The sequence below is a fragment of the Etheostoma cragini genome, chromosome 20, assembly GCF_013103735.1.
Source record: "Etheostoma cragini isolate CJK2018 chromosome 20, CSU_Ecrag_1.0, whole genome shotgun sequence".
NCBI classification, from domain to species: Eukaryota; Metazoa; Chordata; class Actinopteri; order Perciformes; family Percidae; genus Etheostoma; species Etheostoma cragini.
Genome location: NC_048426.1, coordinates 11,824,700 through 11,843,702, shown reverse-complemented (window position 1 = coordinate 11,843,702; position 19,003 = coordinate 11,824,700). Strand labels below are relative to the sequence as shown.

Genomic DNA, 19,003 nt, shown 5'->3' with positions numbered 1-19,003 from the left:
GATCCATTGGATCCATTTCCTTGGGGGCCAAACACCAAAGTGTATTTTAAGGACTGCTCTGCTAGATATTGAATAAACTCATCAGCATTTGCCTGCACCTCACTGCTCTGTTGTTGACGGGCAGAATTTGGGAAGAACCTGGCAATATTTTGACAGATGTCTGCGAATTTTCTTTAGTTCTCTGGTTGTCTCGCTGTGATGCTTCAAGCTGTCAGTGTAAAAAAAAAAAAAAAGTCATACCAGAGGAATGAGAAGAAAAAGGCATGAAGGAAAGTGATGCATATGCAAAATGTGGAATGAAAAACATTACTGATTAGAAAATGCCCAAAGACATTTTTTCTTTTCTTTTTTAACAAGAACATGATGATAAAGTCTCTTGCTGTTTTTGGAATGGAAAGCTGACTATAAAAGCATTTAGGTTGTGTGTGTGTACCCACCACCTACCACTTTAGATTAAAAACTCAAAAGAACAGTTCACTATGAACTTTGAAGAAAGTTTGTTTTATCTAAGCCAGTGCATCATTCCCTGAAGATGGGCAAAATATAAAAAACATGCTTGCAATAACATTTACACAATAGAGAAGTAAATATCAATGGGAGTGATGTGGGTGTTATTTAAAATAATGTGCAAACATTACAACATACACAAAGGCGTCAGTAGATAGTAGATTTGCTGACATCCAGCATTATTTGCCAAGTTCTTATCATTTTATGCCAAGAGATTATGGGAGATACAGTCTTGAAGATGGATGTGCATATTGTTCAGTTAAGTATAATCTTCTCTTGGCCTTTTTTAGTCCATAATGTTCCTTCAGAGGCCTTAGTGCCAGACTTTGATCTCACCAGCCCAGTCGCAGGTGGCCGCAGTGGCAGGTAGGACGGGATGCTGAGAAACACACAGGCAAGGCTGGCTGTGGGCGTGTAGAGTGTGCAGCATACGAACGCTGTGGTAGTCGTAGAAGTGAGCGGAGCCGGTGGAGCTTCCTGAGGCCAGGATAGTTCCATCCAGAGAAAACTCACACTGCACTGCATATCCCTCAACCTAGAACAAGAACGTATGTGTCAATTACTAACCTTGCACCAAGAGTTACTTCAACATCAGCATAATAACTAGATTGTGAACCAGTTGACAGGCTTGCGCATCTTAAATGTTAGAAATTATATAACATCTCTGGTGGTATTAGAGTTGATAGTTTAATTTAATTTAATTAACAGTCAGAATTCTTTATTTTTCATCCCTTATATATTACACTACACTTGAAACTCATTTGGAAGAATCTCTACAGGATGAGAAATGTTTACAGCGACCTATAACTTAATATATCTTTCTTAATTAATAATCCTTAATATATAGTACATATGGACTAACAAGGATTGTGCCAAATTAGGCTTGAAAGAAATCTTGACCTATACTTTATCGGTAGTTATTTTTTATCAATAAAGGCTGCAGTAAATTATTTATAATTACAGTACAGGTTGTGTGCATAGAATGTATAAGGTTGCGTGTGATACAGTAATTGGTTGCACAACACATGTGCTCTGTTAGTTTGCTTTAAAGTAGTATATAATGAAGAGAATGTGAAAAAGGTTCAGAAATGAAATGTCTTTGTGTTTTCTGGAATGCTCCATTTTCTTTTGATTTGAAATGTTGTTGTGTTTTTCACATCAGCGCCACCAACAAAACCAAGACCTGATATGTTGGATACCAATTTGTTTCCTGTCCATCTCTGGAGCTTTCTTGAATCAAAAAACCAGACACCATGTAGCAGCTCAACATGCTTTCAATAATATTTGTCACTCACATTCTCTATTGTTACCCCCCCAACACAGGCACACGCTTTACAGACAGACCTTGTGTCCTTCGTATCGCCGCCTCTTGTTCATTCTATAGGGCTGCTGGGAGGAGAACACTGCCATGTAGTCCCCATTAGTCTGTGCAACAAAGGACTCCTCCAATGGGTGGACAGCCAGGCTGGGACACGTGTACCGCTCCTGGTGGCCAAAAGAGTGGAGAGAAGATCCAGAGGGGAAACTTGTTCATTATTTGACCTTTTCTTGCTTTTTGCTAACCATGAAGTCAGCTGCATGTCAACTAGGCCATTACTTTGAAAGAGCCTTATGTTGCTTATGATATAATGCAATCAATCTACTATGGTCATTTTGGGGGCCACATTATGTGCTGTTGTATTATATGGTTTGTATGTCCGTTTTTTTTGTCTATCCTACGTATAAAAAGTAGCATGAAAAATTCAGAAGACTCCGGAGGCTTCCTGCACTGTGCAATAAATGCTCAATTAAATGGCAGAAACACAGATGCAAGTACACACACAGTACAAAGGTTATTCAGTAAGGCACACACTCCCTTCAGCATTTTGTAAATGTCAAAATATGCCAGTTCCACATGCCTCATTACCAACTTTGGCTTTTCACAGCTTTTCAGAAATTAACCTTAAATAGGAAATATGATTTGCCTGTTAAAATTCAAACTGCTTTTAAGCCGTGTAGCTGATAATTTTGACGTCATTGCCAATCAGAACTATATTTTTTGGGGCTATTTCTTCTCGTTCACACAAATTTTCTATACCTGGTAGATCTGGTTGGAGACCTTGGCTGTGGTCTGGTAATCCCAGGCGATAAGGGTTCGGTCGGCCGAGTCTCTGCTCACGCAGTCAGAGCTTGTTATAAAGTCCACACCACCTTTCAGAAACAGGATGTCCAGGGTCTGCTGGATCCCAGCTTTGTACACCTTCACCACCTAGAAACACACACAAATTAGCATCAAGACCTTTAAAATTCTTAGTAAAAGCATGGAGATCTAACATATAGTGGCAAGTGTTACTATGTGAAAAATCTCAATCTCAAATCTCTATTTACATTTAATACAATTACATTTAGTTAGAATTAATGCTATCTATGATGCTTTTATAGCACAGTATTCTTCTAGTTGGAATACACAATGTTCAAGGTTAACGAGCTAAGAAGAGAAATTAACTAGAATAAGGGAAACAACTGGACCTCTGCCTTCAAGGCGGGATGACAAGATGACGACTGTGGTACAGTGTCTCAGTGGTCTTTTCTGTCAAAGACTGAGATAGTGACTTTCCTTGTTCTATGCACTTATACTAATGCGTCTACCAATGTTAGAGTGTAAACTAAGTAAGTGAATCTAGGAAAGGAGAAAAGATTTTTAAATTTTTATTGTACGATTTGTATTTTAATTAAATTCTTTTTGTAAAGCACTCTGATTTAAAGCGCTATACATAAAAGTATTATTATTATTATTATTACTACTACTACTACTAATATCAAAGTAAAGCAGCTTCATCTTTTATATTTATATTTACCAACAAAGATAATATCAAAATCGGATGTTTATGTGGCCTCTTTAGGTAAACTTAAAAAGGTTCCCTCTAGAAAACTTTAATGTTCATCTGCAATGGAAAACTTTGAAATGAAGTTAGCACATGTGCCATGTGTGTACTCTGGATCATACGACTGTGTGATGCCCACAGCAATTTAATTAAATCAACCACGGCGATCTCGGGCCCAAGTTAACCCCTGGGTTAAATACCTTTCTTTACTAGCTCAGTCTTATCAAATACAATTTTCACAGGGTGTTTTTTTTTTTTTTTTTTTTTTAAATCAGATTAACTTTAATTTCAGAGCTACTGAGAGAACAGCAAGCAGCTACAATCTACACGGGACAATTTGACCCCTAACTGCAACTTTAACTGCTCCCTTTCTGCTTCGCAACTTGAACCAAACTTTTACCTCTTGTCAATGAGCTTTAACATAACATGGCAGAGCAATCTCATGCATCCACTTCAATCTTATGATTGTGTTTGGAAAGATTTCCAGCTTACAATTCAATGTTGTGCTTGTGGGGTTTGGCCCTTTTTGTCTAGTTGGGGTAATTTCATCCCAAAGCAAGAAAAACACCGGCAAGGCTAAGACCGACAGGCAGCCACGCTAGAGCATTAACCTTTTTGTCGAGGACTAGTCCCCACTCGTTCTGCAACTCACATTGAAATCTACTGGTGGAAGCAATCCCTGCTGTATTAAATCTTAAACCATGCAGCGAAGCGATACAACTAGCCATGGGGGAAAATGACATGTGCACATTCAGATTCTAAGGAGGTGAATAGGATTATCATATAAAATAGACCATTAGGCTTAATAGAAATCCTAGGTTGCAGCTTCACGGGAACAATTTATGAGTCCTGAATGAAATTAAAAGTTGCTTTAAACAATTACTGCAATAACCTGCAGTGTTGCTTCTATGCATACGGAAATATTATCCTTCTAATGAAATAAAGCGTGGGTCATTGTGCACGCCAAATGTGCACTACCATGTTCATACCTGTGTGTAACTGAGTAGCATGTGTTCAAAATGAGTATTAGCAAATAAATTTAGCAAAGGTCTCAGAACCAGAGTCAATTAAAATGTTAAATCTATAGAAGGGAGGTTAATAAGTTTGACCTTGCAGCTGCGAGAGTCCCAGGCCTTGACCACTGAACTGTAACCTCCGCACAGGAATACGTCAGGGTTGCTGGGATGCAGGACCACACACATAACCTTGAACTGGTTGTCCAATTTCACTACCTGCTGCCCTACAGACAAGAAGAAATGAGAAATGAGAGAGAGAGAGAGAGAGAGAGAGAGAAAGAAAGAGAGAGAGAGAGAGAGAGAGAGACAAAAGAACAAGATCTATCATCTTTTGTCAGTAGTGAACACTTTGATTATACACTACAACACGTAAGTATGATGGAAACATTTATTTATTTTTGCAAAAAGCTACGATTCTTGACATAAGAGCAATTTGCAACATCTTGCACTTCTGTAAAGTTACTTTCAATCCTGATGTAATACTTCTTTTCCAATAAATAACTTATTTTTATTTTTAAATATTTTCAAATAACCTCCAACAGTAAGGAGGCTTAATATATTCACATCCAGTATCACATTGAGAATTTAATAATAATCGAGGGAGAAAAAAGTGTCTTTGCTTTTTAGCAGGGTTCCCATATTATCATGATGATTATTGTTTGCACATCAGTGTGAAACCTAAAGATACAATTCACAGAAAACAGAGCAATCAAAAGCAGTGAGGGCAGCTCACCAACTGCATCCTTCATATTACTTAAATATTTACAATACATTCACCTTACATTGTACAAAAAGTACAAATACAATTTTTTTGTATTTGTAATAAGACAAATCTATCTACGGGTGCAAATAAAGTAACCTGAACCTGAATTTGTTTACCTAATGTAAGTAACAATAAAAGAAATTTATTTTAGAATCATCTAGATCCATGAAACAATACTATGTTGACATTTTTACTATTAAGACTTAAACATGAAGCCTTTGGCGTGGAGTTAAAGCGCTGCTTTCAATTGTTTCATTACTGCTTCTGGGTTCAACATCTTGACGCTGTACATATATGGTGGGGCTCAAAAGTTTGGGCACGCAGGTAAAAATTTGAATTAATGTGTATAAAGAAGCCAAGAAAAGTGAAAAAATCTCCAAAAGGCATCAAATGACAAATTAGACATTCGTATAATAAGTCACAAAAAGTTAGATTTTATTTCATCATTTAAAAAAAAAAAAAAAGTTTATAGCATGCACCACCCCCTTTGGAAAGCTGAGACCTGACTGTTTCTAGGATTGTTCTTAATCATTGTCTGGAAAGACCAGGTGATCTGGAAGACCAAGAAAAATATCAGACAGAACAGTGGCAGGATTGTGAGAAAATCAAGCCCAAATCCACGTTTGACTGCACGATCCATCCAGAAAGACCTGGCAGACACTGGAGTTGTGGTACACCATTCCACTATAAAGAAATACTTGTACAAGTATGGTCTTCATGGAAGAGTCATCAGAAGAAAACCTCTTCTACGTCCTCACCACAAAAATCAGCGTTTAAAGTTTGCAAATGAACATATAGACATGCTTGATGCATTTTGGAAACAAGTTCTGCGGACCAATGAGGTTAAAATGGATCTTTTTGGCCGGAATGACCAAAGGTACGTCTGAAGAAGTAAGGGAACAGAATTTAATAAAAGGAACCTCTGTCCAACTGTTAAGCTTGGGGGTGGATCAATCATGCTTTGGGGTCATATTAAAGCCAGTGGCATGGCGAACATTTCACGAGTGGAAGGAAAAATAGATTCAATAAAATTTCAGCAAATTTTGGACGCTAACTCTGGATGCCATCTGTGAAAAAGCTGAAGTTAAAGAGAGGATGGCTTCTACAAATGGATAACGCTCCTAAACACCTCAACGGTGGATTACATCAAGAGGCGTAAACGAAGGTTTTGCCACGACCTTCACAATCTCCTGACCTCAACATAATTGAAAATCTATGGCTAGACCTCAAAAGAGCAGTGCGCGACAGACAGCCGAGAAATCTCAAAGAAGAGGAAGACTTTTGTAAGGAAGAATTGAAACTGGGCTGGCAACAAGAAGCGCTTACAAGCTGTGATACTTGCCAAAGGGGGCAGTACAAGGTATTAACTCTGCAGGGTGCCCAAACCTTTTTAGATGCCATTTATTTGTTTTCTGTCATTTTGACAGTGTAAATGATGGAAATAAAATCAAACTTTTTGTGACATATTATACAAATGTCTAGTCTGTCATTTGATGGTTTTTGGAGATTTTTCAACCTTTCTTGGTTTCTTTATGCACAATAATACACATTTTTACATCGGGTGCCCAAACTCCCGAGCCCCACTGTATGTAAGAGCATGCAGTGTTTAGACCTGAGTATGTTGCCTAATCATCAGCAAGGAACTTCTTCCCAGCTCAACTCTAACCCCTGGCTGGTTTCTGTCATTTCTGGGCACCACTATTTCCCTGAGCCGCCAGGCCTGATTAATCTCTGCCCAAGGAGTATCACTCCTGCAGCTTCTGCACACATCTGTCAAAAGGAACCAATGTGCTCTGCTTGTAAAACAATAAAAAGTTTCAGACTATTTAAATAATGAATGAAGACACTTTTTTTTGTAAATATCTCAACTGTCAAGACTAAACTAAACACAACATACAGTTCTTTTGAGATTCAAGTTCTGCTGTCGTTGGTTTATTAATTGAGTGCAATATGAGGATCCAAAACGCCCATTCCCTCCCTGTGTAGTAAACATTGTGTGTACTTAAATTGTACCATTGCCTGTAAATCTTGCTGTAAGCTGCTGAAAAATGTTCCTAACTCAATGTACCTTCTGAAATACATGAAAGAATGATGTCAAAGTGAAGGGATGAAAAGCTTCCTGTGATCAATTCAGGTAAGAGGTAGGACGTGAGCTTGTTTACAGGCTACATCCATCAGTTTTTGATCACGTCTTTCTGTCACTAAAAAAAGCGTCACATAGATAGACCATGGACAGTTTCTTGTGAAACTATTTTTGTCATTATAGTTGCCCTAGAACTGTTTAACAACTCAACTGTCTGTCTCTACCGCACTTTAATAACGGGGGGCTATGGAAGTGACCAGAATTCTTTAAGGTTGCACAGTTTATGTGTGCGGGTTGCAACACGTTTGTGAGAACGTGTCAGAGATATTTCAAGAAAGCAGCCCATCATACACGTCTAAAAAGCTGCTTGATTTAAACATTTGAGACAAAAAATCATCTAAACTAACAAAGACATGAAGATGATAAGAGAAACTAGAAAATAAAACACTGTTTGGGCTAGAGGCGGCTTTATCTATAATTAATTTTAAAAAGTCCAACTTAAAAACAAAACAAAATCACCAGGGGCCTGATATAAAATTAAGAATGACAGGGTGCGACCAAAAATGAGTTTCCTGGGAAAATGATGAAGAAGGCTACTTGAGGAGCTAAGCCAGACTATTAGCCAGCAGCTCTGTCAAAGGCTATGTAAAGCAGAACACCTCAGGGTTCAACGGCTCCTCATTAATTCATCAAACAAACAACAAAAACATCTTACAGTCTTAGTCCACAACAAAAATGCACTTAATTTCACACTTGTTCAAGGATGCTCCTACAAAGTCTTTTTAGAAAGGGAAATGAGACACAGATAATAAACTGCAGCAAAAATGGACCTTCTTTCACTTAATGGCGTACTAGCACGCTCCCAAATTCGATCGCATTGAACCAAAGTTTAACAGGCAATTTCGTCGGGCTCACACTTCCTGCTTAATTGGCTTACCCGTGGCGATACGGAGATCTGTCACTGAGATAAATTAAAACTCGTGTTTGGCAAGGCGATGAGAAATCAACATTCTCCTCATAATAAAGAGGGCCTCGTCATGTTTTAATTAAGCAAGATTAATTTGCTTGCTTGAGAGGGGAGATAAGGGAAGACTGCAGTGATCTGTCCCCCTACTCACGATAGTTTAATTTGTAGTCCTGAAAGAACTGGGATCATGCTGTAGAGCTGACACACACAGTGGATGGGAACAGCACAGAGGACATTAGGAGGGAAACTGGTATGAAATGGATATTCTGCCTCATTACCAAATCCACCAAAGCAGAGTGCTGTCACTGCAACATAAGAAAAGGTTAGAAACACATTACAACAAATACTAGTTTGGAAAATGGCTTAATAAGCCATATTTGTAATTAGTTTGAAACACTGACAAACTTTGACTAACGTTTAGCTTTGTTTAGAAAGTGTTTATGCATTGTAATAGCAAATTTACCTTGCTAATGAATGCATGAATCTGTTTTTTAAATGGCCATGTATATAATAAGCACCCTCACATTGATAACCAGCATAAAAGGAGAGTACAATGTCTGCATACTTAGAATGTTGTAAAAGCAGAAGCGTAACAATTATCACTTTTGTTTCCCATCAAGGGTTGCTGATGAGACACATGTTGTAAATTTGAATACTGTTGACATTCACTAAGGGTATAAAGTCTAATTTCTGGAGGGAACAGGGAGATGGGACTCTCAAAATAAAAAGAGTAAAAATAGTTCAAGTATAAAGCAGCTTAAAAAACACCAAAGGCACAGACTATGGAAAAAAAAATCCCACTTCATGTTGGTTGCTTTGTAATCATATCATCGTCACAGCATATACAGTATATATTCATCCACTGAATATGTATATGTGCCTTTGCACATCTGGCACATTGCAGCTTGTTGCTCATTCTTAAACAATTCATTGCAATAATGTAAAACTCCATCTTACACCTGACCTATTGTTGAAGCCTTTTGCTACATTCATCGTAATATGTCTCTGCAAAGTCAAAGGGAGATGGAAGAGCAACACACAAGCCCACTCTAGTACGGGCACAATCTTTGTGTATTATTGATTTTGTAAAAGCAAGAGCGATCTCCTCTCTGCCAGTGCCTGAAGGGATCTGGACAGGAGACTTCTGCAATCACACGCACAAACTGACACTTCAACCTGTTGCAGCCTGTATGTAAATGGGCACATTTTCTTCCACCAGCCTTCGCATTAGCTTTTCCAAGGACAGCCGTGGCAGCGCTGGACAACAGCTGCAACTTCACAGTAATGCCCTCCAGATGAAATTCATGTATTCCACTCCCCAACCCATGCTCTCTCCGTTTCTCCTCTGAACATAGTCTGCCTCTTTTGATTTCTTTCTCTCGCATTCTTCCACTCTTCTAGCTTTCTATTTCGGTAGAATGCTTCTTAACCTGCTCTCCCTCCTTATATCCTTTTCTCCCTCTACTTTTGCTATTCAGCTGTGACAGCCTGCCCGTGGCCCACTGGGAGTGGATATAAGATTCTACAAATTAAATTGGACACAGGAACCACTACAAAGACTGCCGAGGAAAATGGGCCCACACACCAATCTGAATGCATAGGCTCCTTTATAATTCCATTTCTCTATAAACATACCAATTGGTGCAGCATTTGGTTAGCGATGCTGTGGTAACAAAAATGGGGTCAGGTGTCTAATAAGACTCTGACCATTAAAGGGCCCGCAGACATCTCTAAAGAGCGCTCAATTGTACAGAATAGACCCAGCTGCCTTCCATGTTAGAGCTGAGAGCCTTTGCATTACTGTAAAGTGCATAAAGATCACATTCATCATCATCTTGAGTAGTCTGATATGGACACTCAGCTCCCTAAGGGTCCCATCATTCTTGGTAGATCTAGGGTTGACACATATGTTACATGAATTTTAGGAGCTTCATTAATTTTTCAAATACCACTGTCATAATGATGCCAGCACCTTGGTGCAGCCCTGTTTTTGAGTGTGTCATATGTGTTAATCCTCTGGAAAGATGGGAGTTGTATCGTAAGTAAGTCAGTCTCTATTGAAATTATTATGCATACAATTGTTCAGATTGGCCTCTATGTTCTTTTCACTGCTTAAACATAACTGGTTTGAATTGGTCAGTGTCAAGTGTTGCTTTTGCTCAACTATTAAACTACAATTAGGCAGAACCTGGGCAGGAAGTCTCCGCTCCCATTTTAATATGCAACTAAATGAAATTTTCTTTATCTCGTCCTGCCTTAGGAATGCTTATTGCTGTGTAGAGCCAGAACACATCGTCAGACCCTCATCCTCAGCAATGTGGTTTATTACATTGTTCTACAAATAAATAATAATTAATAATAATAGTGAGAAAATAAATAAGAATAACAAAATATAACACACAGAGAGATAAGGACAGGATTGACTTGTGAGGGCTCTGTCTCTCCCAAAGTATAAGTCCAAAATATTGGTCTGTTTACGGTTGTTTATGGTTGTGGTTTCTGATGTTCCAGTCTAAGGTCATGGTGGCTGCTCCTGTGGTGATGTATCCATTATCGATCCCCTTCCAGGAGCTGGCTGTGTGTTTAATGGGCAGGCCAAGCTTATATCCGTAGGCTTTATTGGCAGTATTGACAGACATGCTGAGAGGGGAAGTGCAAACGGTAGCAAGTCATCACAGCAATGTGTTGACCCTAGAGATGTAGATGCCACAGGGGCTTCAAAATCATGTCTATTGTATATTCAGCCTCATTCTGTTAAGCCTCTTTGAGGTTTTTTCCTATACACAAGAACAGTGCAGCATATTTAACGTTGGTGAATGGACAGAAGGGACTAATATAAGGAATTTGAGATGATTCTTGGTGACTCTTCAATCTGAGTTTTTTTTTTAATTCTCAGCTGTGTGCAAATTCATGAACTGTTTCAGTTGAAGGAAATGAGTGAAGTGCTGAAAAAGCTGTTGCTCTGTTGTAGATCGTCTTTGTGATTGGTTCTCATCTTTTCTGCCATGTTTGTTAAATGTATGCTTGGCCTCAAAGCAAAGCATAACCAAGCAAACCAAATTATTGATCGGTTGTAAATGTCACCTTCATGGTTTGTATGAGCACACAAAAGTGCCAGCAAACACAATGAGCCGGCAGTTCAAAGTGAATTTTGGAAAAGGTAGACAAAAACGAAATTTCATAAAGTATTAATGTTTGCTTTCTTTGTAAGCACATACTGTATATGTAGGTCTACGTGTGAGATACAGAGGAAAAAAGAGAGGGATTCCATATTAGGGACCCTGTCTATTGAAGCGGATGTATAGCCTCTATAGAACCTAATCAACCTCATCCCAAATGAGACTATAGCATCATTGCAGTTTTTTTAGTGTTTATAGCAAACAATGCAATAGAGGTCATTGTAAATTTAATAGGGACTGGTCCCCAATAGATTTTACTGAAATACAGTTGTTTCATTTAAATTCTGGAACAGGAATGTTGGACCGGTCATGATGTATTTGCTCTAGAAATGTGGATTTCAAAGGTTGTCCCTGAAAGTGCTTAATGTGTAGAGAGAGAGAGAGAGAGAGAAAGGTCCATGACATTTTAAAGTCACTCCACAAAAAATTCTAAAACTAAAAAGTAGCTAAAAGTGGATTTAAAGTAAGTATATAACTTTAATATTTTAGGAAAATATAAAGTTACACCACAATCATTGTAGTTTAGCGCACGTGCAAAATAGCATCCAATGTTGCGTTCAGTTGCAGGCGACTTCAGTCCTTCGTTATGTGACGACGTGTTTATCCGACCTACAGAAAGAAGTGTTGCTTCTCACCCGTCTCTACGTCTGTGACCACAGCCGTGTTGTCAAAGGAGCCAGTGAGAAGGTGACGCGCGCAGGGGGTCCAACAGGCATCACGCACAGCTCCCGAATGGCAGGTGTAAACCCTGAGGCATCTCCCGCTTTCTGCTCCATCCCACACCTGCCAGACATGGGCACATTGCGCACATCAAACAAAAGTCACGAACACACTTAGAATGCAGCAACCAAGTCCCTGTTACTGAATTTTTACACAAGCTCAAACCGTTCTAAAAAAGAAAAGAAAAGAAAGCTTTTGCAGGTTTACTGCATGAAATACACAGAATCTGCTATTGAACAATATGAACTCAGAGGTTTAGTTTTTGCAGATTGCTTACACACTGAATGTTGTGTCAAAACTCTTCACACAAGCCAAATAAGACACAACACTTGGAGATAAATATCTCACTTTTATGTCAAGACCAAACTCCAATCAAAAACATAATCCTTTTCAAAATAGCATTTTTGGAAAAACATTATACACACATGCGCCACTTGAATTACTCTTTCAAATCAGCAACAACACAGTGATGTACTTTATACAAAACACGGCTCTCTTTAGTGCTTTGTCTACCTATTTTCTTATACAGGCTTCTGTGAGTGATTGTTCCAGTACAGAACGCCTATATTTTAATAAATGCAAAAATAGAAAGGCTTCAGAATGTTTTTCCAAAATAAAAAACAAGAAAAGTAGAATTACATTACAGTAACGAATACAATAGGTTACTTTAAACAAACAATTAAATAATTACATACAGTGCAATGGCAATTAAAAAGTAGTTTTGTAAAGGCTAGGGTGGATGGTTTATGGATCCCGCCTTCTGTTAGGGTCCGGTCAGTAGTCACTTCACCCCATTCACAACACAAGCAATATCATCCCTGGCCAGACAACATGGGTAATATCGCGTTGCCAGCCCCTTCCACTGCTTGCAGAATAGGCATGCGGCATGTGGTTGGCGGTCACACACGTTTCAACGCCAAGCCGAAAAGAAATCAACAATTAGGTTGAGAAACGGGGAGCAAGGGGCCAAGTGTACCTGAGGTCGGTTTCTAGTGCTGAGAAACAGACTGATTGGTGTTCAATTAGTGTCTCAGTGTTTCCATGTGTATGGGTGCGTTGCCAATTTCAAAAGAAAAAAAAAAGATACTGTAGGTGTGCTAAAAGGCTAAAGGTTGACACTCCTCCCTACATCCTTTACACCTCAAAACAAACAGCAGATGAAATGAAATGCAGTATGACAGAGAGAAGACATTATGGGGCACTGACACACCGTCTTTTTCTTCAAACTAACAAGAGGAAAGACCTGCATGCTTAGGTTGGCAATGCATTTCAGGGCAGTTTACTGAGAGTCTAATATACAGGGCCTGGTCTGCAGCTACTGCTCTCCCGAACAAAAGCAGTTTTTGTCTGCCATGCCTTTTCGGATGATGCATTCAATGATTCCTCAAGCACAGAAAATCTTTCCTGTGTTAAAGTAAATTGATAAATGTCTATTTTTTCAAAGCTGAGAAAGATATAATCTAAGCCTTCCTCCTCTAATGAAACAAAATGTAATCACACGGCAGTTGGAAGTGCTGCTGGATAGATTGGCCGAGTAGGTATACAAATCTGACATTTTAGTTGAATTTAAAAGCAAAGACAACCTTTACAATGAATTAATCAAACTAATTACCGTTGAGTGTGCCTGTAAATCAATTCCCCGTGGGGTGTAATGTCTTTAATGGTTTTGGGCAGTTTGAGGTTTCTCTGATTATGGAGAGGGCAGAGCACAAAAGCACCCAGCTGCCTTCTGTTAGTTGTGACTGCCATGACTACAGTATCCAACACTGGCTTAAAATTTTATATCATGGTGTGAATAAAAAAGAGGCCTAATAAAGCAGACAGTCATTTATGAATGAGGTGTTAATCTGCCAGATTGTTTCTATGTTGGCGATGTCTTTAATCATTGTTGTGGTGTTTTCACACTGTGCTTCATTGGCAAACAGGCTGGTCAATACTGCGACATGTTTTTCATCTGATTTCCGGATGACAAAGAGTAAGATCTTCTGTCAGACATGTCAAAAGACAAAAGATTCTCCGTAAAGCCCAGGCTAAAATCCAGTTGGTGGTCTGTTCAGGTGCCGACTGAGTTATATTAGAGTAATGATGGAGTACTTTTTGGTTCCCCAGCTTAGCCAGGGACACACTTTGAAGATCTGTGAGGCACTGCAGATCCCTCTCTGCCACTCCCTGTGTTTCATTATTAAAGCTTAATTCTCCATACAGAATAGGAAACACATTTAGGAGTTCTGTACCACATCTCCCACAGGAGACAGACGGGGGGGGGGAGGGGGGGATAGATGGACCCTTGTCTCTGAGGCTGACATATCAATTCAGCAGGCAGTAGTTTAACAAACAGAATGCCAGATATGTCTTCAGGGTGAGAAGCAAACGACTAGGAAAGAGAAAGACACACATACACAGAGAGGCTTACTTTTGATCGTAAAAAGCTAAATATTGAAGTGAAACATCTACTGTATTAAGAATATTTCCATTCATTGTGTACAGGATATGCCACTTCTCTGTATGATCTTAGCTTAGGGAAACACTGCCATCTCAAGGTGCCATGAAAATCTTTAAACAACTAATGACAGCATCTATAGTCACAAAAGCTTCAAAATATTCAACTGAAACAGACTTCTACATAACATGTCTGAGTAGTAAAGTAGCGTGGTGTTTAAGCCCCGTCTCCAATGAATGACAGCGTTAATGACGTCCAGCATAGCAACACCATTCAATGCATACACAATTGCAAAACAAAGCATATAATGTGAGACCTAGGCGTGGGTGAAAATGAGCGCTTGTATATTTGCGTCCCCTTTGGTTTTACGGCTACTTAACAGACAAGCAGAGCGGATCCATGCAGATGACTCATTGGGGTAATCTGCTTCCTAAACAACTTCCTGTAATTAACACTACATTTTTATTTGTGTTATCAACTTAAAACTGCTGCCTTACACCTGCCGTAGCCATGGTGACAACAGCTGCAAACAGGCTGGAATAGTGATAGTCTGACTCTGCCTCTGACACACCGGATGAAGGAGAAGGTGAAGAAACACAAAGAGGGAACGTGTTAAGACTTCATAGGGTGTGTCCCCTCTTTGTCGTTAGCCAAAGAGAAGAGAAAAGAATAGCTGTAGTCTGAGAGCTGAAGGACATAATCAATACAGCAACAAGTTATGATAAGCTTTTCTTTACCAGGACACCCTGAAGTGTATTAATGTACTCTACCCATAGTGAAATGTACAGGTAGATGGAATACCTGCTAGGCGTTGCTGCTCATACTCACACCATGGCACTTACCAAACACAAACGTTGGACTATTGGTATGACATGCAACAAAAGTCAAAGGTAATCCAACGGTAGACGTCGTAGTTATGTGGAATGCAGCCTTACGAGCAGGCTACTAGGGCGCCTCTGTGCAACTACTCGTATAATTGATTAGTTGCTCAAGTTACTTTTCCAACAAAAATATTATAAGAAATTTCTTAGCTCCAGATTCACAAAAGTCTTGGGTCCAGATTCACAATTGTAAGTAGCTGTTCTTCGTGTCTAATGCGATAGTAAATTGAATGAAATCTTTGAGTGTTTGACTACTGATCAGACAAAACTAGCAATGACACACTTTTGCCTACAGGCTAATATATTATAAGGGGTAGACCAAACCATTAATCAATTAATAGCGGAAATCTACAAATAATTGATAATGATAATAATTGTTAGCTGCAGCCCTACATTTTTTCACATTTGTATTTAGTTTAATCAAAGGGTATGCTCTATTAATGAGACTTAACTGGTAAGTGTGAACTTAAAATACTGTTGCTATAGTTATCTGCAGTTTATTACATAGCAGTATATTTGCAGTCACATTTGATGAACACCCGCCAGTCAAACAGTATTTGCTGTGGCCATAAAAACACCTACAAGAATGACATGGCCATAGAATTATTTGAAATTACTGCTTGTGGCCCTATTATCTGCCACTCACTTATTAAACACAGTGAGAGGTCATAAAGGTGAGCAGATTATTTTCTTTAAATAACTATTGCTCTTACTGTACATTTAGTGTATGCCATCATCTTAAGTCTTTGAATTCTAGTATGTTTCTAATGTTATTTCAGGACACTAATCAAGAGGATAAAATGTTCATATCACCTCATAATCCTACAATTCTGGTCTAAATCAGGTCTGATTCCAGTTGAAGCGTGCATTGCCAATAGTTAAATAGCAAACGTAAATGACTGTGTGGAGGCTGAATACCTCTGAAGTCAGTGCAGACATTTAGAGAAAAAAATGACCTCCACTGAAATGAGCAAAATGTTTAACAGACACGTAGTATTTTTACATGCTCATCTATCTATTGGTCTGAAAGAAAACATCTGGTTAGGATACTCTGGGATAGAGAAAAAGAGAAATCCTTCCATACAAACAACCAAGTTCTCTCCTCCCCTTCTCCTAGTCTCCCAGTTTCCCCCATCAGCTCCAAACCGCCCTTTCCGGGCGCTAGAAGAGGTGGCTGCCATACTGCTGCACTCTTATGATTATGCAAATTATTTCATGCATATTCAAATCATGTATTATTCTGAGTCCTCTTAGGATATTGGTGGGGTACGTGGTTTTGTACTGGGATAGAAATATTTTATTCACCGGCAGACACCTGCATGACTTGACCTTTACAGTCTGGAAATGAAGGATTGTTTTCCGGGTGTGAAACACAGAAAAGAAAGGGGGAGGGTAGAGAAAGAGAAAGAGACAGATAGGAAGCCCCATGGGTCCTGACATACATTTAACTGACAGAGACAGATATGGTTGTAAGAAAGTGGTTTGTGGTACATTTATAAATCGAGGCCGCAGGGCAGATATTATCTCACTGCCTGCAACTCCGCGCCAATTACTATGAATGTCGGGTAAATGATTATCCCCTCACAACTCCCCGATGCACTTGGCACCTACCTGAAAAAATACGGATGAATGGATTTTTTTTGTCAATGTAAATGGAGTTTGAGAAATGGACAGATTTTATCATGTAAAAAAATCTGAATATCTATATCTTGAATTACATTTCAGTTTGATTCAAATAAAAAAACAGAATTGTGAAAGCTTACATTATTGCACTACAAAAGCAATGAGTCCCCTCTTTATTCATTTCAGTTTCCAAGGCTAAATATCAACCTGCATCATTTCTGAAGGCAGTGAGAGTTATATTGTAGCTCTTTACCTTGAATGTCTTGTCCATGGAGGCAGACAGCAGCAGATGACTGAGATGGGGCACAGGACACCATTGCACTGTGTTGACTGGACCCTGGTGGCCTCCCAGGCTCATCAGAAGCCTCCTCGGTATCCCTGCAGCGCCGGACTTGTGGGCAAGATAAGGCTTTATTCTCGCCGACACTTCGGAAAGAATTTGGCTTTCCCTAGTCTGAATTCCTGGGACCTGCTCTGCTGGGTACTTTGGGTCCACTATCTCTACTAAAGTGGCAAGTCTCTGTCTCTTGGGGATGTACGGTCTGACACCAGACAGGACAGCGTGGTGTCTCTTTGCGGAATTCAACCCGTCTCTAAAACTTTGTCGCGTAGGAGGAATTGTCTGCAATAGTGAGATATTTTCCTGAATCACAGGTAAACTCAGAGGAGACGCAGTGTCTCTAAAATGTTTTTCTTCTGCTGCCCTGTCACTGTGATGTTTTCTTTTCCAGTCAGAACAGCTCGGGGGCTGTGAATTATTTGAGTGCAGTGAAGAAGTGCTTCTTTCTGAAATATCTCCATGATATTCCAAAACTGACCTGTCATGAGCAGGAGTGAAGATGTGAGAGCTTGTTACCTCAGAGGAATTACACATCCTGACTTCTTGGTTTCGTTCACAAAATCCAGCTTGGACAGAAACTGATGCTCCCTCCTCCGTTTGATCAAGATAATCATCCTCTGATTCTGAATCCTCATAGGCCACTAATGAAGACATCTTTACGTGATGACACCCTGTTTGAAAAGAATATAGGGGAAATCAAGGGACAACAGAGGAGACGTGAGTAAATCCATTAGAGGCCCAAGGGTGACATCTTGTGGTTGCTTGTATTTCTGCACCTAAAAATATACTGAATACGCGTCACGTTTTGTTACATCATCCTAGACATCAAAATAGTTTGACCTGGAAGTTTAACCAACTGTTTTGTTGGAAATATATTGTCACTACTGTCGTGAAATGTATAGCAGCCACCAAGCAGACTTTGAGAAAATATGAAGACTATAAACCCTCTCATTTTTTTTAAACGGAAGGACAGGGTGATAACTTTTGGGAGAGCCAGAATTTCGAGCATTAACGTTAGCTAAACATTCACTTTACGTTAGTTAAAGTCACGCTGGTAATATGAAGTCCTTCTATTAGTCAACACAAAGTCAAAACAAAAAGAGTAACAGCTAGCTATCTAACTCAACGCGCCACCTTCAGACCGAGTCAAATACATAGCTAGCCTACAAAGTAAAGCTAACCTGCCTTTAACTGTCGTACCTGCAACCAGGTTAAACAGTCATTGTCCGACCTATAAGCACCACGGATGTATTATAAGACCGGTTAGAGTCTATGGTTAAAACATATGTCATATTTTCAACAAAAAAGGCTGCAAAATAAATACCGCATTAGCTAGAGCTGATGCAACTTCAAAGTAAAAGTTGTTTCGATGTGTCTACTCATGTTTATTAGTATGCTTACGCGTAAACGCTTTTATTTTGAAACCACCGGTAGGAACAGAAGCAGCGGTCCTAAATCCTCCGATATACACCGTATCGAACAATAGAACGTACTTGCTCTTAGATTAACTGGTGGCTGTACTATGAAAATAAGATGACAAAATATAGAAAACCGTCTGCGTATTAAATTCAGCAAACAGAGTTTTCCAAGGTGGCATTTTTCCAGTTATTGATTCATAGC

At 39.3% G+C, this 19,003-nt stretch overlaps 1 protein-coding gene across 2 annotated transcripts; it reads right to left on the bottom strand.

The window, feature by feature from the left end:
• Positions 1 to 480: 480 nt before the first annotated feature.
• wdr25 (WD repeat domain 25) lies at positions 481 to 18,804 on the bottom strand. 2 transcript variants are annotated; one of them, XM_034857940.1, is made up of 7 exons: positions 18,584 to 18,804; positions 17,297 to 18,054; positions 12,015 to 12,162; positions 4,481 to 4,611; positions 2,585 to 2,755; positions 1,852 to 1,992; positions 481 to 1,042 (listed from the first exon to the last, which is right to left on the bottom strand). In XM_034857940.1, exons 2-7 carry the CDS (start codon positions 18,035 to 18,037, stop codon positions 821 to 823), a joined length of 1,554 nt encoding a protein of 517 aa, XP_034713831.1. In that variant the 5' UTR covers positions 18,038 to 18,054; positions 18,584 to 18,804; the 3' UTR covers positions 481 to 820. The 2 variants fall into 2 exon arrangements, with proteins under 2 accessions (XP_034713831.1, XP_034713832.1); XM_034857941.1 differs by having other exon boundaries at positions 17,297 to 18,740.
• Between the last annotated feature and the right edge of the window lie 199 nt (positions 18,805 to 19,003).